Source organism: Mugil cephalus, chromosome 3, assembly GCF_022458985.1.
Source record: "Mugil cephalus isolate CIBA_MC_2020 chromosome 3, CIBA_Mcephalus_1.1, whole genome shotgun sequence".
Classification (NCBI taxonomy): domain Eukaryota; kingdom Metazoa; phylum Chordata; class Actinopteri; order Mugiliformes; family Mugilidae; genus Mugil; species Mugil cephalus.
The window spans coordinates 26,153,939-26,181,596 of NC_061772.1; the positions used below are offsets into that span (position 1 = coordinate 26,153,939).

Consider the following 27,658-nt stretch of genomic DNA (forward strand, 5'->3'; position numbering starts at 1 on the left):
TTAGGGTCCCTTTTCAGGCTCATGACAGCCCCGTTTGGCTCCTTCGCTGGCATCTAACGGCTCCCAGAGGGCAGCCGCAGGAAAACCCTTAACAGCCTCGCGCACACAGCCACCTTTGAAAGCTAATGAAAGCTTTATTATGATGTTATTATTTTGTAAGCAGTTTGCTCGCCCTCACATTTTGCACGGATTTCTACGTATGTGTCGACTCTGCCCACTCTCCGACCTGACGTGTGTCTCTGCTCGTGCAGCATGTATGAATGGACTGTTGACCTACATCTACCACACACATGCAATGCAATGATTCACACTCCTTTTCTAGGGAAGGGGGGGCGTCAGAACTGCTACCTTCCTAACCCGTGCATATTTGTCAAAGCCTTCATTATAAAGCCATTTTGATGTGGGGACTCAGTTTTTTGTCTCCAAAAAAAAATGGGGCGATCCGCACATTTTGACTGTGTAAACAGATTTACGTCCTCGCGACGTGAGTAATAGAAGTACATACTCTCACACTTCCCCTACAAGAAGCACTCGTGCCCCACTTTATTGACCCTCCCTGCTTCTGTTCCTGAACGGCATATTAAAGGCTATGTTCACAGCGGAGCTCTGTGCTCTTTGAAGTGTTCAAGGGCTGCAACAGATCCTCAAATATTGACTTTTAAGCCTTCTGGAGGAAAAGGGAGAGCAGGGAAAGATAAAGCAGGGAGGAGATGGAGAGAAACACGGCTCACACGGAGACAGACGGACGCGCTGACAGACTGAGGGAAGTGTCTTTTGTTGTTGTAGCTCAGGTGGGAGTTGTCAGCTGAATTTGCTTTGGCTAAATATACGTTTGTCATCTGCTAATGTGTGACGTGAGTGTTTATTGATGTGGTGGAGGAATTACACAGAGATAAGGGCTGGTGGTGAGCTGAGCCAGACGCCATAAATAAATAGAAATTACTCAATTTATCCTGTTAGTTATGTTCCTTTCCTTTCCTTTCCTTTCCTTTCCTTTCCTTTCCTTTCCTTTCCTTTCCTTTCCTTTCCTTTCTGATCATTCCCTTTAGTTTCCTTTCATTTCCTTTCCTTTCATTCCCTTTAATTTCCTTTCCTTTTCTTTCCCTTCTTTTCCTATCTTTCCTTTCCTTTTGTTTCTTTTCTGATCTTTTCTTTCCTTTCATTCCCTTTAGTTTCCTTTCCTTTCCTTTCCCTTCTTTTTCGATCTTTCTTTCCCTTCCTTTCCTTTAATTTCCAATTTTGTTTCCAATCTTTCCTTTTCTTTCTCTTTCCTTTTCCTTCTTTTCCAATATTTCCTTTCGTTTGCTTTCTAATCTTTCCTTTCCTTTCTGATCTTTCCTTTCTTTTTGTCTTTCCATTCCTTTCCTTTTGTTTCTCTATCTTTTCCTTTTCCTTCTTTTCCTTTCATTTGTCTGTCCTTTCGTTTCCCTTTCCTTTCATTTCCTTTCCTTTCTTTTCTGATATTTCCTTTCCTTTCATTCCCTTTTCCTTCCTTTCCTTTGCTTTCCCTTTGTTTCCCTTCTTTTCCGATCTGTCCTTTCTTTTCTGATCTTTCCTTTCCTTTCCTTTCCTTTCCTTTCCTTTCCTTTCCTTTCCTTTCGTTTCCCTTCTTTTCCGATCTTTCCTTTACTTTCTGATCTTTCCTTTCTCTTTGTCTTTCCATTCCTTTCCTTTTGTTTCTCTATCTTTTCCTTTTCCTTCTTTTCCTTTCATTTGTCTTTCCTTTCGTTTCCCTTCCCTTCTTTTCTGATATTTCCTTTCCTTTCATTCCCTTTCCCTTCCTTTCCTTTGCTTTCCCTTTGTTTCCCCTCTTTTCCGATCTTTCCTTTAGTTTCTCTTTCCTCTCCTTTCCTTCCCCTGCATACTTTTCAGCCAAATAAATCACAGCCCACCCTCCTCCATCCCTCTCCGAGAGAAAACCCTGAGCCAGAGCAAACTCCTGTAACACCTCTGAGCAGGCGACTGTTTTCAGTTTCAAACAATGCCCCCTTTATTGAAACCCGAAGACGGAAGGTAAAGAAAACATCTCGGGGCTTTGTAACTTTTCTCAGGAACCCTGTTTCTCTGCAGCCCGCGGGTCACAGCGACTGCACTGTTGCCAAGTTGAAAAGACGGCAGATGAAGAATCCATGAGGTCGAAACGTATGTTGAGAAACAGTTTGTTTTGCCCGTGCCCCCCCCCCCCCCCCTCCATCGCCCCCCCACCCTCCTCCATCGCCCCCCCACCCTTATACTCATACAAACATGATTCCACACGCCCCTACAACAAACACCGGCACACTCAGAAGGCAGTTTCACTCGGTGTCTTGTTTGTAAATCACCGAGCTCACCCACACACCCTGAATATAACACTTGTGTGCGTCACCTCAATCTCCTGCTAAATCTGGGTTCTTCCCGTCTACGTGTGCGTGTTTGTTTGTGCCCTGATGCAACGTCTGATTCATTCGTCTTATCTGCGTTCTGTGTTTTCTCTCGTGTTCATTTACATCCAGCTACACGTACACAGACGAGACAAGTCAACAGAAACCTGGAAAGCTCCGCGTCGCGCTGCTACTTTCCTCTTCATCACAGAATAACGCGCTTTGTGAAAATTTGTCACGGCTGAAACAAGACTGTTTAAAACTCTTATCAGAACCCAGACAGTCCCGCATTGAGCAAACTTTACTGAGTAAGTGCTTTTAAATTTGGGAAAGTGTGACGCTGTGTCTTGCAGCGATTGCAGGCAGGTTTATTTTTTATGTTCTATATCCAGCAGCTTAAAAAGACTCGGTCAGACCGAGTTTACAGCCTGAGAGGAAGGCAGGCCGCAAATTAAGGTAAATCTTTGGGATTTTTTTGGGATAGTGACATACATAGATTCTTGATTTGAGGCCAGAAAGGAAGCTCTGACATAACCAGGTACTGTAGAACCACATGTGGCAACAGTTGCTTTTATGGGTCTGTAATTTCTGATTTATTACGCCTCTGCTGCAGCGACAGCCGTGGCCAGGGGTATTATGTTTCCGGGTTGTCCGTCCGTTCTCATAAAGGCAGTGTCTTAGGAAGGCTTTGTGGGAATTTGTTCAAGTTTGGCACAAAATGTCATCTTGGACTTGTGAAATTTACTCACTCGCCGTATTCCCCAGAGTTGGATAAGTGAGAAATAATCGGTGAATCGGACCAGACGTTGTCCTAATCTTTAGCTGAGAGTTGCCAATTAGGCAGTCGTTCGCAAAAGTGGTAAATAAACTCAAGAACTTTCCTAATTACTTCTTGTTACCGGTACATTCACGTCGAGTACAAACGACAAAGCCGTTAACACGAAGGGATTGCCTGGGGCGGATTAAAACTATATGGGACTATATTCTGGCAAAGCAAAGACACCACGCGGCACCTGAAAACCAGTCACGTGGGTGTGTTGGCGGAAGTTGGGGGTTTTCAGGTGCTGTGTCTGTGCTAAGCTAAAGCTAACAGCTGCGCCCCCAGATCAGGACAACTCTGGCGAATACGGTGAGTGATTAAATTTCACATCGGGGTGGCGTGTCCCTTTATTATTGGTCACATTTTAGGCCGTAAGCCTGAAATTAATAAGCTAACTCTGACAATTTTATATTTATTTGAACCTAATTAGTTAACTCCTAAAGTTGTTCTGTACATATACACCGATCATAACATTGCGACCCTAATATCGTGCAGGTCTCTCCCTTGTGACTCTGAAACAGTGGTGACTCATCAGGTCTGGTCTAGGTGGGAGCTACATGTCTAAGTAGCATCCACACAAATGGGTGCCAGGTCCAAAAGTTTCCCACCAGAACATTGACTTGTCACAAGATGGTGGTCAGCGTTTTTCACTTCTCACGTCTGTGGTTTTAATGTTGTGGCTGATTGGTGTATTATGAATGATTATGAGTCACACGTAAATTGCAACTTGACTGGTTGGGGGAGGCAAACCGCTGCGAGGTGGTTTCCCAGAAAGAACTGTGAAAAATTGTTACTGCTTCACTTTACTTCTGTGAAAGCAACGAGTGTTTTCAGTTTCTTCCAACCGGTTAATCCTGCCTCTAACTGTAAGGTGCTGTTTATCAGCAGCACATCAGCTGAACATGCAAAACTGCGTCTACAGACGAGCTCACAATTAAATTTACGTACAGAAATATATTTCAGTTATAAGTGACTATTAATGAACTTCTTAACGGTGAGAAATTATCTAGAAAATGTATGGAAAAAGTTGCAACTACAAAATAAACTACTACCACTCACGCTGCTCTGCATAAGAAAAGAAAAACATAGAATAGCTTCTCTACTAGATTGTCTTTTAAGTTGTGCAACTACCAGCATTTGACTTTTTTTATATATGTATATCTATATATATATACACACACACATATATATATATATATATATATGTGTATATATATATATATACATACATATATATATATATATGCGTTAGTCACCGTAAACATCTCCTGCAGAAACACAGTCATCAAACTCCATCCTGGAACATCAAAGGGCGCGGGTGCTTTTTGTCTCCCGTCCTCTAACATCCCACAGCGAAGACATAGTTTTGTGTTGACTGCACCGGCTGTGCCAGCAACACAAGCCATTGACTTTCATTGTGCGCCTCCTGCTCTGGGATGGAGCTGAACCCGCAGCGCCACTGACTCATCCTCTCTCTCTAGATGGAGAGTGGCCTTTTCTGCAGCCTATCAGATGTCACAGGGCTCCTCTGTTGTGGTCGCAGCCATTCACAGCGGATGAATCACATTAATAAAAGCCATCTTTTGCGTCGCTCTGCGGCTCCGGCTGAGGTCAGCTGGTGGCATTTGAGCGCTCGGAACCTGAAGACGCGGCAGGCTTCAAACAAACTGCTGGATATTCATGTGCTCTGTTCGTGCATTACAGTGCACATTTAAGGGATGCGTCAAGTGTTACACATCTACTGCATGCACTTTAGCTTCATGCTAATTATTATTAGAGATGCAGCTGGAGAGCAGGAGCTTTTTGGTATTTTGTTTGTGTTTAAAGTCAACCAAAAAGGCTCATCTTATTTCTCGCCCTGCTGACTAATCCTCTCCCTCAGTGACTTGTTGACAGCTGCGGTGCTCCTCAAGCCGTTTATCAGCCGATCTCGTGGTTGAGTTTGTAGTTGAAACAAAAACTATTTTCACAGTTTCATTCTTTTAGTCATTGCAGAAAAACAGAGCCGTGTACACGTGTCACATAATCCTGGCCTTGATATCTAATGACGGTTTGTTTGTTTGAACGGACTGTGGGCAGAGTTACATTTTTTAATTTGAGTAATTTGTAGGCGTTAAAATTGACACCCGGAGCAAATCGGGCTGACTAACGAGCAGCAGCGAGAGAGGAAGAGGAAGAGACTCGGATCTGTCACTGGAGCCGTCTTTATGTTTTATCACTTATATTACTAGACCTCGAAGTCTTGCCAAAGTATAAAAATAAACATGTTGTTGGGAGCATGAGGCACATGACCAGTTTGTTGTAGCAGGCTGCTCTGATACCTTATGTTCTTATTGAAATGAAAAATGTCTCCCTCTGGTGGCGGAATCGACACTCTGTATTTCCTCATCAGCTAATTTCTCAAATATATAAACTCTTCAAACACTTTTATTGTGTGTTACACTACATTAAGTATGATGATAAAATATATATGTACATTTCACTTCACGTTTTATTATAATATGTCAAAATACCACTGCTTCCGTCTGCACCGATCACATATACAGGGACACATGGAGAGAAATGGCATAAACAACATTTTTTATTTTTTTTTTTTATCCTAGTTTAGTGCCAACTGCCAGAGGCCCTGACCTCAAGTGTAACTCATCACCCGGTTAGCTACCCCTGTCACAGTTAACCCGATCAGCCTACATTAAAGAAAATGAGAAGTGCAGCAATTATGGGAGAAAGGAAGAAAATTGGATCAAATTTAAAAGCCTTTTAGATGTGGAGAAAGCTCGGCTATGGAGGAATTCAAATGAGGGCGCTTTGTGATTGGTATATAATAGCCAATATATCTGGATGATAGCCAGGGATCCTTTTAAACACGAATTGTTCATAAATCAAAATTTATTTACCAGTCCGGCAGATGAGGGAGGAAATCTGCGCAGTGTGATTGGTGGCATGCTGTAATGGCTCCTTGTAGAGACTCTAAATGAAGGACGAGGGGAAGGGGAATGAAAGTTTTTCCTCTTATTTTTTCTTTTAATTGACCCCAGGCAAAACAGGTCCATAAAATCAAAATAAAATGTGCTGAAATATTCCGACGCTCGCATGAAACCTGCATAATAACCGCTTTAACATTTATGTTTCTCGCTAAAACTTCTCCACGTCACAGTACAAGTGTGGGTTTCCTAAATCTCTTTCACACCGATCAGGCATAACATTATAACCACCCTCCGAATATTGTGTAGGTCTCCCCTTGTGCCTCTAAAACAGTTGTGCCTAATCAGAGAATGGACATGGGTCTTCTGAGGACGTCCTGTGTGGGGCCTTTGGATGCTATGGGTTGAGGGGAGGGACCTCTGTGGATCATCACACTGATACTTGATCAGTTTGGGATCTAGTGAATTTGGAGGAGTGTCATTGCTGTGGGGTGGGGGCGCCTGGTCTGATCTAGGTGGAGTAACATCCACATGAATGGATTCCAGGTCCAAAAGTTTCCCAGAATAAGATTATCACTTCTCCTGTTGTGGCAGATCGGTGTATATATATAAAACTGGTTGTTTTCATGTTAGAAACCTCCTTAGATTGTCCCGTAGATGTCCCTCCTCGTAAACACGCCATAACAGCTCTCCACCTTGCATCTCCTACGATACCCGCCGCGCGTCCAGCTGCTGCAAAGTTAATCACAGAAGAGCAGACTTTCGGTGAAGGAATAATAAGTCACCGAGTGTTTTTCCATCGAGACGCTTCAGCCTCTTCCACGCGGTTCATCCGGTCTTCAAACATCCCCGCTCTCCTCTTATCGGCTGGGTCACTGACACTTGCGCAACGCACACAGGATAAACAAAAAAAACATTTTGTGGCGTCCTCATTGTATCTGTTTAAGAGACCCAGCGGCTCTTTAACATGTCCCTGTAATCACAGCTCTCTTAAGGGACGTCTCTTTCTGTGTCTGTGTCTGTGTCGGTGCTCGGAGGTGGATTTATCAGAGCTTATTTCAGCTGAGAGAAGTCTGTGAGATGAGCGCGGTGATATAGCTGAGCCCACATTAAAAGCCCTGTATACACCATAACATTATGACCACCTTCAAACCAAAGCGATGAATCATGAGCAGCATCTTTTGCTGGTTACAGCAGTTTTTCCTCCTCCTCCTTAACTCTGATGCATTAGTCCATCTTTTCCACGTTTCCTGTCTTATTCCCGTCCTCAGGCGTCCCCCGGAGCCTCGCTGCCGGTCAAGGCCTCCGGGTGAGAGTCGCAGCTCCATGCTTTTTTTAAAAAAATTTTCTTTGGTGAAAAATAACATCGTAGCTCGTTTAGGAAGCACAGTTACAGATTCACATTATTGCTCAAGACTTTTTAGTCTTAGTCTGGTCTGGTCTAGTCTCCTAGGAAGAAGAAAAGCAGAGACACTCTTGTTTACTGCCGCACAGATATCCGTTATGCGGTTTGACAGGTGGGCTTCATTAACTCGATAATCGAATGTGGTTAACCTCCCCCCTCCTCTCCCGAAGCATGTGTTGTAATCCCTGTGGGACCCCTCATAACTCTGCCGGCTCTGCCTCACACACCTGAGGGCTGTAATAATCTCAAACTGTACTCCTTCCTTGAGCACATATTTCTTTTTTCTTTTTTTTCTTTTCTGCTTTGCTCTACACGCCTCCTATCTGTTTCACGTTCGCTCACAGCTGCTGCTCTTGTCGGTGCTGATCTTTACACATCGTCTCTTCCTTTATTTATTTATTTTTTTATAATGCTGTTCCCAGACCACAGTGCTCGCTGAGTTTTTTCTTTTCTCTTCCACGTCTAAAGGCACGTCTTTTGATATCTTGTTATCGCATCACACGACATCAGATTCGGTTCCCTTCACCTCGGACTCTGCGCCTGTGGGCGGGCCAGACCCCCCCCCCCCACCATGCCCCCCCCCCGTCACGGTCGCCCCTCACCAGGGGGCTTTCGGTCAATCTTTCCACATCGTCGGGTATTTTACGGCACTGTGGACCGTCTAAGCCCTCATCACACTGGTTATCCCCTCTCAGACTCCCCCGGGCCGGCTCCAGCCACGCACCCTCACTATTGCCTCACAACTCATGATAAGCACATGATGTGAGAATGGCCATGGCTCAGGTATTAGCTCAGACAAAAAAAAAACAGAGAGACAAAGGGATAATGGCAAACTTGTTGAACATTTTCTATTGTGCTGCGATTATTCCTTTTGTGGAAAGATCATGCAGTAACGCCTGTTATTGTGATATTTTGCGACAATTCTTCTTTCAAATCTAGACATTTTCTGCGTCCTACATATAAACCTTGTGACCTCCAGTGTATTTCTGACACACCTAGACATTTGTTCCTCCTTACGCGGCCGCCAGATGCCGTAATCCAATATAATCTGCGCACTTTTGCCAAACGACCACTCCTAAAACATACACATACAAAGCATTTTACTCCCCGTGTTTGCTTTCGTTGTTTTTTCTGAGCGCCGACTCTCATGAAGCAGCTCTTCATCCACATTTGTGGAGTCATGATTCCTTTCACATGTATTTTATGTAAAAAGAACGGAAATTATCACAGTGTTTGATTCTCTGAGGTATTAATGTGTAACGCTCCTGTTCTTCATCTCGCTCGCCTCTCTTAACCTTTGCTCACTCTCATTTCCGTCTCTTAACCTCCTCTCTGCTCCTCTCTTTGATAGATGTAGTCCATTTGTTAACAGACTATATATAGATATATATATAGTAGTTGTGTTCATATTGGATCACAGCAGTTCCTGCTCCAATGTGCTGTAACCTCTTTTATTTCGTGTTTTTCTTTGTCAGCTAAACTTTTGATTAGAGAACAAATTGCTACCCCACATGTACTCTCTCTGGAAAGATGGAGGAAGCTGCAAAACCCTGCTGGGAACCTCAGCTTCTCTTCTCTTCTCTTCTCTTCTCTTCTCTTCTCTTCTCTTCTCTTCTCTTCTCTTCTCTTCTCTTCTCTTCTCTTCTCTTCTCTACAGGGGGACTGAAATCCACGCTGAAGTACTCTCAGCTCTTTCCCCTCGTTTCCTCTCGACTCTCAAACGACGTCCAACGCAGCCCCCGACTTTTCCAGACGATAACGTGTTGAAATGATTGCGCTCCCTCTGCAATCCTCAGCCTTTCCTTGATCCCTCCTTGTCTGTCCCACAGATGCGTTCGAGGCTCTGATGAGGCAGGCGGAGAATCACACCAACGCCGTCCTCCAGGAGTCCTTCCGCCACATGGCTGATCAGGCCATGGGCGCCGTGCGGGAGCTCTTCACCGACATCGGCCTCTTCCTGCTGGGCTCCGAGCTCAGCGTTGATGAACTGGTGCAGCGGTTCTTCGACGCCCTCTTCCCAGTGGTCTACGGTCACCTCATCAACCCGGGCCGCGGCGACATGTCGCCGGGCTACGGCGAGTGCGTGAGGTCGTCGAGCCGCGACGTGAGGCCGTTCGGCGGGGCGCCCGGCCTCCTGGCCGATCAGATCGCTCGCTCCGGCGTCTCCGGGAAGCTCCTGCTTCAAGCGCTGAACCTCGGCATCGAGGTCATCAATACCACGGACCACTTACAGCTGAGCCGCGAGTGCAGGCGGGCCCTCCTCAAGATGCAGTACTGTCCTCACTGCCAGGTATGGATGCACGGAGCTGAAGCGCATCGATCTGAATAATGAATTAGCGAGTTGTTTTTTTTTCCTTACTGGCAGCACAGGTCTCACAGCAATTTACTCTGCAGGGCTTAACCCAGGCCAAGCCCTGCATGGGCTACTGCCTCAACGTGAAGCGGGGGTGCTTGGCGAGCATGGCGGAGATCGACCCCCACTGGAGGGAATTCGTGCACTCGCTGGAGGGTCTGTCGGAGAGGATGCGCGGGCCTCAGGATCTCGAGCAGGTCCTCCTGGGAGTCCATGCGCTGGTTCGCGAGGCCATCGGACACGCTCAGAAACACGGACCCCGCCTCTCAGCACAGGTTCAAATCATTTACATCGTTTGTGACGGGAGACTCATGTGTTTAGGGTGTTAAGACTAAATATAAATTGCTTGACAACTGCACATATCGGACACACACACACACACAAAAAACAGGTTAATCAGAGAAGTAAAAACTCAAAATACACCCAGGAGTATTCGCTTCAGTGCACTCAGAAAGTATTTAAACCTCCACACATGGGAGGCTATATCTGGAGCAAACATCTACTCCTCAGGCTACCAGTCGTTTATCCTCTTTTGCTGGCGCTCTTTATCCACATCATCTTCCGTAAAAGTGCAGCCATGAAGTCTTTATTTTCTCACGTATCTTTCTTTCTGTTTTGATGCCGTTTTGTTGAGGATGAAAGCCCCGGGTTGTTCCTGAATGACACTGTGCTAATTGAGGCCCCACAGCTCCATCTAGTGGTCGACCAGAGCGGCAGCCGCCTAACAGAGCGAACATGCAGCACGTTGAGAAATTGGAGATGATAGGCTTGGCTGCACTGATGGCCTCTGTGTAAACATCTGTCACCCAGAGGGCCAAAATAAAGCCCGTTTGTCATGCGCCACTGAAGTTTAACAAGATTCGTAAACTCTTAAAAATGTGCGCTCCTCCCTGTGTGTTTAGGCTTTAATTTGTGTCTGTCTCTCTGGGTAATAGGTGCACAAACTGTGCGGCTCACCAAGCTGGAAGCCGGCGGAGTCAGTCAGCATCCAGCACAGCAGCAGAGAGTCTATCCCTCTTAAAGCTCCTGTCAGAGTGTTGGGAGACTCGTTCGCCACCAGGAGAAGGTAACACGAGAAAAAAAAAAAAAAAAAAAGTGTCACTTTCAAATCTGTGGTTGTCAAATCTGCAATTAATATGCAAAACACTTCATCGTGTGCGGGCTGCTGCTTTTTTTCAGGGAGTTTCTCGGCAGTCTGCGGCTGTACCGGACGTATTACGGCGGCCTGGCGGATCAGCTGTGTGTGAATGACCTTGCATCCAGCGACGGGATGTCCTGCTGGAACGGAACCAGTATTGTGAAAAGGTTAGTTTTAAAGACGCCGGTAATAAAAGACGTCGGTTGGGTGAAAATTTTAATAAAAACAGACATAAGGTGTATTTGCAAAGCGATCAAAAGCTTTCTTTTGAAAGTTATTTCCTGTGTTTGGTGTGGAAGCATCTAAATTCGTGCAGGTATTTTCTTCTATTTATCTTCCGTCTCTGAAATTGTCATTTCACAGACTTGCGTGATAATTCATGTACTTTCACATCCCCAAAAAGTGATGCTACAGTTAAACTGAAGAATAGAGTCGAGCTTCCTTTAGTCTGAAGGTTCACTTGATAAAACTAGACAGAAAGAAAGAAAGAAAATCCCCTTTCACTCAAAATCCGTTTTGCTTATTGTTTCTCCTCTGGGATGTTTGGGCGCCACCGTGCAGGATGATGTACGTGCAGAATTTGACACCGGAAAGCTGCTTCTGGCAGCTTCTCTGCGCTCACCTTAAATCTGAGATTAACATAACAGCTAGACTGGAAGATGGTCCTGGTTGAAAATGCAACTCGGGGGATTTGGTAATTTCATCGCAGCGGTTTCCGTCAGGATAATAAACTGGGTCTTAGTTACTTATTAATTAATGGACATTAAAATCGCTGGGACAGAGATCTGGTTCCTGGTTCAAGACTTTATGAACTTGTCCTGATCAACTTTTCAAATGGTGTATTATGATGGCTATAGTTAAATTTAGCGAACAAGGATAATATACACTGATCAGCCATAACATTAAGACCACCTTTTGAATATGGGCCTCTATGGTGGATCAGTTTCAGATTTAGTGAATTTGGAGGCCAGGTCAACACTTACAGGGGATGCTGCCATCAAATAGTGTCATTGCTATAGGGTGGATGTGCCTGGACTGGTCTTGGTGGGTGCTACATGTCTGAGTAACATCCACACAAATGCCAGAAGTCCAAAAGTTTCCCAGCAGAACATTGTATCGTCACGATGTTATTTATTTTTCCCTGTAAGTGGTCGTAATGTTGTGGCTGATCGTTGCACTTGCACATGCGTGGCCTTTTCTAGTGAAGCATCACTCGTCATGTGGCGAGGTTAAAGGTTTTCAGCTGCAGAGATTTCTCACTGTGCTTCCCTGACATCAATAAGCTGTTTGCACACCACTTGACCCCGGTGACCCCGCCCTCCCCTCCCCTCACATATGAACCCCCCCCCACTCCCCACACCCCCCCCCACCCCCCCCCCCACACACCATGGCAACGATGTAGAATTCATCAGCTGGTTCGCGCCCACCTTCATAGATCTTGGTTATGAATGGTCGTGAACCGGAGCAGACAAACTGGCTTCGTTCACAGTATCCGTCAGCGGCCTTGTCTCCATTACATCACAGCCCTCCATCTCACCCGTGCTGTCATCACTCAAGGACGCCCCCATATATCCTCAGCCTGGGGTTGTTCCTCTTAACTGTCAGCCCCGCTGCCAGCGCTATAGACGCGGCAGGTGGGCCCTCTATTTCAAACCACGCTGAGGTTGGAGTTGCCAGTTCAGGTTAGACGGTCCATTGTAAGGGATGACAGCCGCGCTGAGATTGTTTCTCAGACGCCGCCTGTCTGAAAAAAAAAAAAAAAAAAAAAAAGAACAAGAAGAGGGAGAGGGGGAGAAGGTCTTCTTTGGCAGCCTTCTTGGCAACCAGATACATTCACAGACTTCTGAATATGTGGCTGGTGTTGCTCATCAGAATGGCATCGCTATGGAGACGGGATTATCAAGGTTAACTTTCATTCAAGTGTTGACAATTTGCTCTTCATCTTTAGCTGTTTTCTACCAGAACACCTCAAGTTTCTATTACAAAGGTGGCAGCCATCTCTGAGAACAGAGATGCTTCTTGTGTGCTGGAGAGAAAAAAAAAAAAGAGGGGGCAGGCCAGCAGGCTGCAGGCTGTCTATCATCTCTGGCAGCAGCCTCCAGGAAATGTTTATGGTCCGTGGGCGTCTCTCGGCTGTTTAACCCTCCCCTCGCTCTTTTTTCCACATTTACACTAGCACTTATTGATAGGGGCTGACTCACCTCGGGGGCCGGCTCGCAGCTCGACTCCGTTTTTTGATTCGGTCATTACCAAATCAGAGGAAGAAGAAGAAAAAGGGATTGAGAGACATTAAGAATCGGAGGAGACAAGGCTCTGAGGAGACTATCGAGCCGAGTCCCTGCAGCTTAGCGGGCTTCCTGCCGATCTGCAACCCTGTGCTGCTTTCTATTAGCCTACAACCATAGCTGAGTGGCTGGGAGTCAACACAAGCCGAGACAAAAGCAATAAATAACCTCCTGCCTACGGGTCATAACCCAACATCCACCGAGAGAGAGGGGAATAAAACTCACTGCCGGATGGTGGCTGATTTACAGAGGCTTATCGAGGCCTCGGAGACCTTAAACGATTGGTTCAGTCGCTCTGCCTGCATGTGTGTGTGTGTGGATGCAACTGTACATGGATGTGTGTGTGTGTGTGGATGCCTTTTATAACATGTCTTTGTGTGTGCGGGCACAGATTGTTTTATGGTCTTAAGGAAGCAGTGAGTTGCACCAGAGCTTTGTCTTTTTTAATAATAATGGAGGGAGAAAAAAAAGGCAGAGGGCAGAAAACACGACACGAGAGCTCGAGATTTAAGGGAGATTTGATGCACGTCCGCATCTGGGTCCCTGGTAAACAAAAAGATAAAGAACAATCAGATAAGATCATAGAGGAAGAACACACACGGCTTTCATCTCGACGTCTCTGTGAATGTAGATGATGGGGTCTCGCTTCGGGGGAGAATTTGTAAACACTTTCTTTCTTTCTTTCTTTCTCTCCGTCTCCTGGTTTGTCCCTCGCTTACACGCTCAAACCGGCAGGGGAGAGGAAAAAAAAAAAAGAAGAAGGATTTGAGAATAATTTTTTTCAATAAGTATTACGGATTATTAACAGTTTTGTGACAGTGCGTTTGACCTGAAATAATTCCATATTGAATCTTTGCATGGAAGTGACACGGTGTACCGGCTGCTGAGGTTTCACCGTGCACGCGGCAGGAATGAAAAATTATTCCAAGCAAGAGAAAATAATTAAATCCCTTTTTTTTCAAACACCTGCAGAACTATCCACCTCATGTTTTATGTGCTTTGCTCCAGTTTACCACGTCAATGTTGTGTTGGGATTAAATGCCCTCATTGAATTATTTATTTTAGAATATTTAGACTGTTTAAGTTCTTCTTTATATAAATAATCGAGATGAATGATGCTACTGTGTTCATGGTCCATATGAGAAGTGTAGTTCTCTTAAGGCGTCAGAACCATTGCGGAAAAAGTGGAACACCAGTCACGGCTCAAACAGTAGAAAATGTGGAGATAGTGATAGAAATATGACGTCCGTTACGTTGAGGCGTCTGTCTGGAGTCGACTGCAGAACCGGAGGCTGATCAGGACACTGGGAGGACAGGAGAACCAGGAACAGAGACAGTCACTGTGAACTAGCAGTTTGGTGGTTTGGTGGAGGGTTGATGGCCGTTAGTGGACCCAACAAAGACCATGTCTCTCCTGTTGAGGCACTCGTGGTCAGTTGTGTCCCGCTGAAGAATGGGTCCAATTCCAATAGTCTGCCATTACGTCTTCTAAAGTAAAACTGTGTCTGCTGGATCCATAGTTGTACAGTTCCTACACGTATATTGTGGTGAAGAGGAAGGACCTGGATGCAGACACCGGGGTCAGGAAAGAAAAGAACTTTAGTGGAGCTTAAAAAAATCAGAGGCACAGATACGGTTCGCGGAGGACTAGCAGGGTGGTGGTGGACCATTGGCTTGTGGTAGTTCAGGCCCAGTCGCAGCAGGATGGCACGAGGGCCATACCTTCCTGTTGAGACCCTGAAGAATGGCTCCATTTCAGGCCTGAGCCGCAGTTTGTAGTTGTCATTATGCTCTCTTGTGTCCATCGTTGTTCAGTTTGTACTGTTATGCCGTGCGGTCGAGAGGTAGGAGCCAAGTGCAGACACCAGGGGAGGCGGGAGCAGGAAATGAAGGAACTTAAGAAAATCCGGAACAAAAAGTGCAAAAGTCTCAGGGTAAAGGAGTCCAAATAATAAAGTAAATAACATATAAAACTTCAAAACAGCCGAAAAGTGAGGACCGGCCAAAATGTCCTCACGTTGCACAAACGTCCTCAGTCTGATGGTGTAAAACTTAAACTGGTTCTCGGAAAGAAAGCTGTACAAGTGTACACACACACACACACACACACACACACACACACACACACACACACACACACACACACACAACAAACACAGGGTTTGACAGGGTTTGTCATGGTGATGTGCGGATCAATATTGAAATATCGACACTTCCGATACTTCAGTCATTCGAGGTGATGTAGGAACACAGTGGAAAGTAACTAAACTTTCCACTGAGTTGTGGCAACACAACAAACCTTGTGAAACACCTCAGGTTAAACCACAACACAGAATACGAGACATTTATGATGAGGAGGACAGAAGAGGAAAGAACAGAGTCACAATTAAGATGCAAGTTTCATTCTATGGTAGTTCTTAATAGTTAAACAATTTATTTTAACAGCCTCATTGTTTTACCTATACTTTTTTTTTTAGTGTTTGTGTTCTTTTTTGCATTAACTTGTCTGTAAATGAGCTCAATATAGTACAATTTGAAATAAATAAATAAATGACTCTGATGTCTTGTATCCTATATGAAGCTATGATTTGAAATACACTATTTTCTTTTTTTTTTGTTTGTTTGTTTGATTTACCAGACACATCGAGGTGTATTTACACAAAGTATCGATATTGAATTGGTATCGCCGATACCAGCCTGAATTTTACTCAGTATCGGTGGTGTCGAACATCACTAGTTTATCAAGATAAAGGTGAAACTAGTGGCAGAGGAACACACAAGGAGTCAATCAACCAATGAATTAGGGGGAAATGCACAAAGTAAAGTAGGAAACGGAACAGGAAACAAACATGGTCACGACTGAGGTAACTAAGCAGAGAACGGAAACGATGATGCAAAAAATTATTTAGATCAGGTCAGGGCGGTGGAAACAGTTTAACTTTTGAAGCTCTTAACTCGCTAGCGGACAATGAGCAGCAGCTCTAATGTTCTTTCTCTTTGAACTTTGTTTCTGGATTCCACCAGCTCTCAGTGGAAATATCTGGCTATTTAGCCACTATGTTTATCAGCTAGTTGCCAACTTCTGTCTGCTGTTTAGTGCTGAGCTGTGAAATTTTAAAGCTTTTCATGCTCAAAACAGCTGCGGGCTATAAAACCAATTAGCTCCACGATACTAAAGAAAAAAAAAAAACCCAATAGCTGAGGGGGAAATGCAGTGATGGGTGATATTACTACGAGTGACCTCATTCATGTATCAAAAATATGTCTATAGCCGTTTTAAATTTGAAATAAATAATAATAATTATAAAAAAAAAAGATAAGTAAGGTGGTTTAAAAAGTTTTCAGCAACAGTATAAATTTAAAAAGAAAAAAAGAAAAAAAAAAGATGATCCGTAACCAATCCTGGAGAATATTCATACGAAGGTTGGAGAGACTGTTAAGCCGCCCTCATGTTTGTCACACAGCAAGACAGATTAGAGAGATCTGGAGATTTATGTTGCTGGACAGCAGGAGATAAAAATGAAAACAGTAAAACATCCCTCAAACAGGTTGGAGACACAGTCCTCGCAGGCTGGGCAGAAAGGTTACAACATTCCCACATGCTTTTTCTCCATCTGTCATGGATACACACACACACACAGAGAAGGAAGGGCAGGTTGCCATGAGTTAATCGCTCTTTAAACACACATACAGACACACACACACACACAGCAGTCACGGTGGCGGTCGAGTCTTGGGAAAAGAGTGACACCGGAGTGCTGCTACATTTTGCTTTTTTCTGTTTCCCAGTTTGGAGTGACAGACTGACAAAAAACAAAAATGACATCAGTCACACTCATCTTTTTTATTCCCCGCCCTTTTACACATTTACCTGTTAGTTCAGTTTGACACTGCATTTTAAAACTTTTATATGTGAGCATGTGCAAGGCGACAAATCTAATATTGGGATGTATTTTATTATAACAAGTCCTCTTCTTTTCCCCTTTCCGGTGGATGGAAAAAAAAAAAAAAAAAAGCAGGAGTTATAGCAGTACTAAAAAGCTCCAGCCTCAACAAGTAAGAGATGTTTTATTCATGATTACCTCCTCCGGTGTGGACTCGCTTTAATTTCTCCCCACCTGCAGTTTGTCTCACGGCTGCCAACACACACCAGGTGTCTGGCGGCGTGTTTATGTTTTCAAAGTGCCTTTTTCTAATTGAGTACAACAGTTTTTTGGGGGTATTTTTTTCCTTAATAAGGCAACTGACCTTGCGTGCTGCTGGAGTTTAACGCAAAGTGATGAGTGCTGCGGGATGGATGCGGCGGGTCGGTATCAAAAAAGATGCTCCGAGACACCGAGAGGCGCTTTTGAGCGTGGCCTTTTCGTTTAATAGGCCACCCTTATGCTGGAGTGGCTGTCTGAACGCTGACCTTCCACCTTCGCCGTGTCTTCGCTGCCCGGTTAATCCTGAAGAGGTTAATCACATGGTAATAAGGGCCGTGGAGTTGTACGGCAGCCTTCTTCGCAGCCTGTGGCCTGTTTGCAGAGGAACACATTCATTCTCTAAATCTAGTTCCATATTGCTTCCATCCCTGTGTTGTTGTTTTTTTTTTTATCATGACTTTTATTCGACTTTATTCCTTCATTTGGCTAATTTTCACTTCAGATCACCACTATGTGCGAAGCTCAGGTGATTTGCCCCGGATTAACTGAAATGACAGCATTTAAGCTCTGTTAATAGGAATCCACTGCAGAAGCATCAAGAGCTTATATCGTGGTCTGCACTGGGAACATACCTCCTGATTTGAGGATTGTGTGAATCTTGCTGCAAAATCAATTCACCTTTGAACCCTGAATATAAGCACTTTGTGGCCCCCCATCACAGCTTGCATTCAAGGAAAATTTTCTTCCTGTTTTGGTATTTGAGAAAATCTGATAAATCTGCTGCATGCAGAAATAAAGTGCTCACACTGCTCTTAAGGACCGTGACGCATCCCAAAGTGGTAACATTGACTTGGAAATTCTGGTGGGGCCATGCAGGAAAATCTTATAATGCACTCCAGAAAAAATATCAGAATCAATACCCTCACAACAAAAACACAGTAGCGAGTGAGAGAGGGGACCACAGCACCTGAAGACAAACAGGTGGTGATAAAATTGCACCTGAGGACAAAATTGCAGCTGAATAATACCATCACACAAACAATGCCAATCTGATGACATATATCAATTGCACCTGGTCTCACTATATGAAATACTCAAGATCGAAACTATAACGTGACAACAACAACAACAACAAAAAACATGATTCATGGTGTGAACAGCACACACTCAATACACAGCAATCAATATACAAAGTCACCAGACATAATAGCCAAATAGACATTTCAGTTCCACAGACAACTAAACAACTATGCACCAGTTGTGCGTTACACAAATTCAACTATAAATCAAACAATATATAAGTTACACTATTCCATTCAAATCCATTTAGATTTAAAATAAACTAGAATTTATTGATGAGCTCCCGGTTAACCAAGTTTTTCCCTTAAATCACTCCTGGTTGAATGACAAAGTGAGTCTCTGAATCTCACACTAGCCAGGCAGCCAACTCTATTCACCATGCAATGGTGAATAGAGTTGGCTGCGAATGAATGAAATGTCAATTGGCTCCCAGTATGTTAAGTTAGCCAAGCTAGCGAGACCTGTGCAGTGCCCGTCTCCTTGCTTCACATCAGCCAATGTGAATCGTCTGAACTTCAGGCCTAACTGCCCAACCTGAACCGTGCCCTGTGCACATGCATGCCGGTGCAGCAGTTCACCAGTCCACAGCACTGCAGGCCAGGGACATCTCGGCTGTGCCCCACCAAGCGGAAACGGAGCAGCATCAGGCACAACGAACTATTCACACAACTTCACTATAAAAAGTGTCTACAGAGGAAATCATGTTCATCATATACGAACATTTCAACGGGGACAGAGTTTATTACTTATTAACTAAAGCGCAACATCATTTTTGACACAGGAAAACTTATGAAAGCTTATGATCCTCGTCTGCTTATGAACATGAATTTGTTGAGAAATAACAACTGTTAATTCCCCATTTTTTACACAATCATACCTCCCCAACTCTCAAATAAGTATTTGTATTAAAAAAAAATTAATTCAAAAAAGTGAATTAATTACAATCTTTTGCCCTTATTTCATATGAACCCAATTATTTTCTTACTCAGTGTAATAACAAAGCTTTATGGTCATTTCTATTGTTTTCGGTCCAGTTTCTAGAAAAGGAAGTGTTTTCATTTTCATTTCCTTAAACTGGGACTTGATGAAGTCACAAGGGAAGAGCGCATTAAATCTATTTGTTATTAATTTTCCCTACATTGTACAATGTCGCAGGAGTAAATTTGGCCAAATGGTGGTGTCTATCAGGGGAACACAGTCTTGGAACACGCTGCCAGCTCACCTGAAACCGTGACAATTACCTTTTAAAAAGACCCATAAACAGTGGTTGAAAACAAGCCAAACCTGATCTCATGGGTAACATCTTCGTCTTTTCTATCTTGTGTATGGACTTTTAACCTTGAAGTGAATCGGGACTTATTTTTTGTACAATATTTTTTACATGTGGTGTATAGTCTGCATGGTTTTGAAGATCCCTGCCTCAGCTAAAATTTAACAGCTGTGCTAACTGTGGCATATTTATATTGATGCTTTTTGCTCAATATGTTGATTAATGTGCACTGTCCTAATCAAATAAATAATAAACATGGTATCCTGTGGAGCATTCAGAGTAAAAAAAAAAATAATTATCCAATGTCAAACTCATGCAACATGTATTAGAGGGCTCTTCAGATGCGCGGCCTCAGATAAACACACTATCACAGCTGGTTATCTTTGTTCAGTGCACACGTGACGCTCTTCATCCATTAATAAACCTGCTGGTGAAGCTGTGGTGTCACATTCAGTAAAATGACTGTGGTCATTACGGCTGTGAATCCTAAAGGATTGTGTAGTGGGAGGGGAGGTGGGTGGGTGGCTGGAGGTGCTGCTCTAGCTGTCTTTGACCATTAGGTGGAGCTCTGCACTTTGAGTTCCTCTCACTCTCGCGCACACACACACACAAACACCAGAGACATGCCAGATTGCTGATCACGGCTCCTCTGCATCTGTTTTGATGATATATACTATGCAATGGTGGTTCTTATCCATGTCGTCCCTGGCAGTGACAGACAGAAAACAAAATTTAAATGATAAACAGACAAGCTGCAGAACATCAAGTTTCACCGCCGCTGCTTCCTCCTCCTCCTCCTCCTCCTCCTCCTCCTCCTCCTCCTGCGTTCGTTTGCAGCGTTGAACTGACCTAATTTCGAACGGGAAGGAATAACCTTTTAAACATGCACTGTCAAATATATTATGCATAGCTGTCCTCTTAGTCACTCTCATGCGAGAAAGTAGGAGAGTTGTTTCCCTCCAACCCATGGAAAAAAAAAAAAAAAACAACTTGAAATAAGTGTGGTATAGAATTCCCAGCACCTCAAAGGCTACCAACAGTTTGTGAAGTTGCATTTAATATTAAGATATCTCTCTTCTCCTTCCAGTGCCTTGTACTCGCGGTAATAACATCAAGCGTGATTCTGCGCCGGCTCGAAAACCGTAAATTCGCAAATTTACACGTCCTAAAATTAGACAAAAGAGAGATGGAGGGAGGTGGGTGGGCTGATTGGGCGGTTTTCGATTGAGAGAGGGAAGAGAGAGGGGAGAAAGATGAGAGGCAGAGGAAGAGGAGAGGGGACGTTCTTGAAAAGCTCCTCTGTATTGCGACAGCTGGCTACTGCAGATAACCACAAAACCACTGGAGCACTTGAGGTCTGGGTGCTGCATGGCTAGAGTTCCACTCCAACATGACCTTATATCCTGCCTGGGTTTAGACGCAGGGGCTCGGGCGGAGTACCACATCCTGACGATTATCCCAAGTGACAGAATCAAGAACTCTGTCTGGCTGACTAAATTGAGTTCATAAGTCCCTCTCGTAGGGGCGAGTGTGCGTGTGCGCACACATGCATGTTTCCTCCCTTCTCCCTCCCCCCGGACAATTTTAACGTCTCAAATTATGCACGATTGCTCCGAACAGATAAATTTTCAATCTCTGGAAATAGAGAGATTTATTCGTATATTTGTGTTCAGATATTATCCGTGATGTCGCCACAGTTGCTGCCAGTGAGAGGCGGTAAACTGAGAGTTGGCCGGTGCTGGTGGTGGTGGTGGTGGTGGTGACGACGATGCGCATGTGTGTGCGCGTCTGCCTCGTCCCATTCATTTTTCAGCATGCCCACTCCCTTTTGGTTCTCGAGCGCCGACTCCCCGCCCACCCTCCACTCCCCCCACCTCCCCCACCTGCCACCACGAGTTGGACGCCTGCCTCCAGCATCTGGAGCAGGCTGTGACCCCGCGGTGTGCCAGGTAGCAGGACATTAACAGCCAAGGCCCTTATTGTTCACTGATGAGCTGTCAGAGCACACACACACACACACACACACACACACAACCTCACCCTCGACTGCGATATCCGCCTGCCTCTGTCCTCCGCCGAGCACACGCCCTCGCTCCCCACGGAGTGCTCTTCCTTTAGCTCCGATATAAATCAGGGGCGGCTGAAAAACACAGAACAAAGAGTAGGAAAAAATGGGAAGTTAATGCTCGTAAAGCGCGAGCAGAGGTATCGCCTTCGGTGGGAAAACGCGGGGCCCTATTTGTCTCATCATAAAAGATTGGTAAAGAATTGGAGAGGCTGAGAGGGTGAAAAAAAGGAAAAAAAAGGAAAGGAGTCCTGTCTTGTGATATAATCACAAGGACACAGCAGTATTGTTTTGATAACAAAAGAAGTTTCTTGCTGTTCTGAGCAGGAATCATTTTACACCGTGGGCCAGTAAACAATAGACTAATAGAGCAATTTCCGTAATGGACATCTACAATAAAGCTGCTGTTATTACTTTTCTTGTTACTTGCACAAAGACTTAGCGGGTTTTACTTTTCTGCTACTAAGACTTTCATAAATGTCAGAGTGAATACAAGACAAAAGCAGTAGAATCTAACGCAGAAACGAATTAGACTTGCGCGCCCTTATCAAATCGACTCCGCCACCACTTGTGGACCATGTCCACGTTGAGTTCTGCTCCAGAAGAGACTTAACTCCTCCTCTCTCGCAGGATCGCGGCTGTAAACAAAGGCTCGTATCTTCGTATGATTGTCTCGGTTTATCTCGCGGCTGCAGGCTTTTGACGGCTGCACGTGGCGCCCCGTGTTCCTCTCATTTGTTAACTAAACATGCCTCCCGTTTACAGACACAAAGTGAAAAATGTCGTAGTCATTAAGTATTCATTACCTGTGCAGTTTGTTTCTTCTTTATGCACTTTTGGTCTGGAGAATATTCTGCATAATGCGTAGGTGGCTCTCATTTGGAATATTGACAGCTTTTATACGGAGCTGCTCCGTGTGTTATCACATGCTGCTTCACAGAAAAAGTTACAACCTGTTAATCTCCATATGTTTCATGCATTCTTTTTTTTTTTCTCTGTAGTCTCAGTAGTATAATTCTTCTGTCAAAAGAAACAGCGTGGCAGTCCTTGGAGGTCTTTTCTGCCTTTTATCAGAGTCTGTGCCCACAGAAGACTCAGCACCTCTTTATAAGTGAAAACCTCCCTTTTAGCTCCTGACCTAAGCTGAAAGCTAGGTGTGAATATGCTCTCATTAATCTCACCTCCCACAGAAAAAGGTCCGGGGCTGGAGGCTCCCTGAAAATTAATCTAAATAGCTCTTTCATTTCTTTGACGTAAACACAAATGTCTCCAGCAACAATGTGGCACGCTGCGGGATGCCCTCGGACCAGACTCTGCTCTCTTATCGTTGTCCCCCCTAATGTTGTCCTGCAGTTTCTATGGAAACCGAGTCGGCCTTATTAAAAAAAAAGAAAAAAGTTTCACCTTCTCTGAGTCTGCCCTTTACCTGACAGCCAAGATAAACGAGCAAGGTCCTGGGAGGAAGGCAACACAAACATGCATCTCTGCTCAGTGGCCCGTGCTCATTGGCTCTCTGCTGGAAGCCCTTATTTACCTTAATGCTGGGAGGGGGGGCGAGAATGGGGGAGGCTTGAGGTGGAGCAGTCGGCGGGAAATGTGTGTGTGTGTTTGTGTGTGTGTGTGTGTGGGGGGGTGATATTGTGATTACACACAATACCTCTCATCAACAACCTTGAACCGCGCGGCAATAAAAAAAAAAAAAAAAGAAGAAGAAGCAAAAGGAGCAAACAACTCTTTCTGGCCCCCATAATGCACGCGGGCCAGATGATGTCATATGTCACCTTCAGCTAATGAAGGTGATGATGACATGCATGAGCGCCGCATACGTTCACCATCTGCTCGGTTCCACCGCGCTGGAGCCGCTCCCCACAATGCTGCAGAGAGGAGTCGGGGCACGTCCGTACCGCGGCGCGAGTGTCCCATGGCGCGTGTGAGAAACCGCTGCCTGCATCCAGATGACTCGCTGCGAGTTTAATCATAGCTTCACACCGCAAAGCCACTAAAGTCACAAGTCTCCGAGACCGCCTTTTGTTTTCTTATATTTATATATATGTGTATTATGTCACCTAATCCAGTCGAGTGATATAATAGTGGTCACCAGTGGAACAATAATTGCAACTTGAAAGCAACATCACCTGTTACTAGCTCCCAATAATGCTAATATTGAGTCAATAAATGATGCGTAACTAACCTGGCTAGTTGTAAGTATTAGTATATTTTGTTTAATTCAAAAATCTGCAAACATAAAGTTTTAAAAACATAGGGTTAAAAGAAACTACCGGGATACAAATGATCCACCACAAATGAATCTGAAGAGATTCATAACAGACACACAGATACATGAAATGAGTACATGCTCTCTACTATTTATGTATTTGAATTCATTCCCATTGGAGAATCAAGTGGTTGCAGAAACAGCAGTCCTGACGTTTCAATAATTTATGTGGTGAGATATTTAAAGAAATATAAGTCTGTTTCAAGTAAGAGGACTAGTGTTTTGACCGGAGCAAAGCTGGATGTGAAATAAGGCTGCGTTTATTTTTTATTTCATTTATTTATGTTTTTTTTTAATTTATTTTTTATTTTATTTGTGACATGCATATGAAATTTGAAATGTCGTGTGTAGTGCTTTTTAAATAAATTTTATTAGTAAAAAAAAAAGAAGAAAAGAGCCCAATGTGTGATCTTCAAACTGATGCTGTGTAGTACAAAATATATTTACAATAATTTATAACACTTGAAAGCAGCAACTCTTCACATTTCAGAAGCTGGAACCAACTGCTTGACACATTATTAATTTATTTATCAATCACAGAAACAGAAATGTGCTCAGATATAATACCGATGTTTGATTGTGGTACTCTGAATACCACAATATTAGAAATATTTATATTAGAAAGTTAAGATTCCAAATGATAATTTGGAAAAAAGCAAAACTCAAGATGGGACTGATTAACCAGATTCTGGTTGTTACATTAGACGCGTTACACAATAGTCTTTTGCTGATTTTGTTTGTCCAACTCCTAGATAAAAACACAAAATCTTATGCTAAACAGTTACAAAAAACATAAAAAATTAAAATGCTCAGCACATTATCATTTAAGTCAGTTTTTAATCAGAGGTGGCAAAAATCACCGGTTCCAGCTTTTTAAATGAATTAATAATGAAAGTTATCCCTTGTAATATGACTGACATCTGCAGACATTAGGAACAATCCATGCTGATCCTACTCTGGTGGCCCACAGCTACTACAGCTACAACAGCGACACTAGCTGCATTAATGGGGATAAAAGAATAAAAAAAATAAAAGATCATAAAAAAAAAAGACTCTGAAGATACTTCTATACAAGGCTGATACAGTGAATCAATAAACAAGTGTTGCGATAAAAGAGACACTTTGTTAACAAATAGAAAGGCTAAAAGTAGTAGTAATACAACAAAATGAACACAAAAGTATAAAGACGTATCACAGGCATGTCAGTCCAATCTTCCCAATCATTTATATGACATTTTGCTGCGACTCGTGCCATCTCCACAGCCCGCTCGTGCACAGAGGGCGCCCCCACAGAGGGCTCCACGGGCCTAAGCAGATGTTTGGACTCGTAGCTGATCATTTTCTCACTGAAATGAGGACTCGCAATTACAATCAATCGAGCTGTTTATTATTATTTATTAGCTTCAGTCTGTAGTCTCTTGTTAAATAGTCCGTGAGACTGAAATGACAAATGGTATATTTCACAAACCCCTTGCCGGTGATGCTTATTCTTCATCCTGCACCCACCCCCCCCACCCCGTCTTATTTCGTCGGGACAATTACACCGGGAGGGAGAAAGCCACTTTGTTGTGGCTGCAGGTTTGATTGACAGGTGCTTGACTCCAGCTGTTGAGCTGAGTGTAAAAAGCGGAGTGTCGGTGACTGCAGATGATCTTTGGATAACATCAGATGGCCTTTGAGAGCAGCAGAAATCAGTCTCCGTGGGGCTACTCTCCCGCTCTTGTCATGTCTTGACACTTTTTTCTCCCCCCCCCCCCCTCCCTCTGTCTCTTTTTCTATCCCCGTCTCTTTCTCTCTGTTCGTCTGGTGAGTGGAGTTTCTGCGAGTTGGCAGCCTGTATCTGATCCTGAGGTAATTTACTGGTGGCGATAAGGAAGTGGTGCGCACAGACTTTCGTTATAGTCCTTTCTGACAGGGCAATCTGAAGCCCCGTGGAGGCTAAATTGGAGGAGGGGAGTTTTGACTGCAGATAGAGGCAAGAAACGTGCTTTGTTATTATACAAATCCAACGCGCCGAGATTGAGCGCGTAAACAATTACGAGCGACTGCAGGTTTAATTTTTCGTGACGCGTCTGGATTCGCGCGGAGCGGAGGTAGCGGCCGAGTAATGGCTGCGGCAGAAAGTGAAGGGTAGAGTGTGTTTGTTTTCTCTTTTGTTAATGAGCTGGCGAGGACCTTGGCCGTGGCAACAAATGGACGCTTATTTGCACAATTTCGGTTGTCCACTTATTCCTGACGTGTAATTTTGTTGCTGATTTCACGAGAATGGCGACGGAACTTTTGACTTTTTTGCCTTTGCCCATACGAACTTGCTTTTGCTTCTATGTGCATATTACGTACAGCTGTGTGTGTGTTTTGTCGGGTCCGGTTTTGCCCAGCAGAGCTCTTTTTTTTTTTTTTTTTTTTTTCCTCTATCTCAGGGAGACAGGCCAGGCAGACCAGGGTCATTGCCTCAGGGGTATCTTGGAGAAATGCTTCTCTGCTGTGGGCAAGTAGAAATCTGAAAGAGACCCTAAATCAAGACACAGAGCCCCATGAATCATGTCAGCGGCTGAGCTGAAGAAGAGGGATGGGACCATCTGTAGCAGCATATGAATGGCTAACTGACTCACAGTGCTGTTGACACAAGCTGAAGAAGTGTGAAGAGGTTGTGAAGATTAGCGTTGGCGCTCGCTGCATAGCCTGGACCTGCTTCAGTCAAAAAATGAGCAAACCCAAATACGCCGCCTGCCCCATTCGTCACTCTGACATTTTACAGAATTGAGCGGGCGAATCTTTTTTTTTTTTTTTTTTTTTTTGCGTGTGTGTGTTGTAAAATAAGACGAATTCTCATTTCAACACATCCAGAACACCTGAACTCAAGCTGTGTGAATTGTTTGCCCGCTTCTTCCTGAGGGTTTCATTATTTTTTTTTTTTTCCTCCTCTGTTAACGGCTTTTTCAGCATCTTGACTGAGCAGTTATGAATTCATAAGATGCTCCACAGAATGATTGCGGAAGCCTTCATATACCAGGCGTGTCAAACATACAGCCTGGGGGCCAAAACCGGCCCCGCCAGACGGCCCTGATGTGGCCCCGCGGAATGAATTTGCAAAGTGCGAAAATGACATTGGAGGCATTAACTGCAATTTTTCAATAAAAGCAGGTGTTATTCCCAATCTGTCCACTAGGGGGCACACTGTTGTAGTAAGAGTATATTAGAGAGAGTCCAGCTCGACTCAAATCATGGGCGCCATGTTTGCTACATCGGAGGGAAGATTCTCCAGTGTAACCCTATGGGGCGGATGTGCTATGAATAAATTTTATTGCCAACGTCTGTTAATATATAAAAGGTCCTCACTTAAATATTCCAGCGTCTACTTACTTTAAATATCTTAAATGAGCCTGTAAAAATGCTTTGTAGCCCAATCACCTCATCAGTCATGGAGCTGTGTTTACCTTCTCCTCAGTCTCCGTGTCCATCGCCAATAAATGTTTGAAATTACTTCGAAAAATTATAAATACTCAGAAATAGTGAAAATTAAACTAGTCTTACTGTT

General features: G+C 44.1%; 1 protein-coding gene across 2 annotated transcripts in view; it reads left to right on the forward strand.

Annotated features, from left to right (window-relative positions):
* The window catches only part of gpc5a (glypican 5a), a 134,178-nt gene that overhangs the window by 20,101 nt on the left and 86,419 nt on the right, over positions 1–27,658 (forward strand). For both annotated transcript variants that reach the window (XM_047580685.1, XM_047580686.1), the window contains 4 exons: positions 9,339–9,799; positions 9,904–10,137; positions 10,798–10,928; positions 11,042–11,167. In XM_047580685.1, the coding sequence (XP_047436641.1) occupies positions 9,339–9,799; positions 9,904–10,137; positions 10,798–10,928; positions 11,042–11,167 (952 nt within the window). The remainder of the gene's footprint in view (positions 1–9,338; positions 9,800–9,903; positions 10,138–10,797; positions 10,929–11,041; positions 11,168–27,658) is intronic.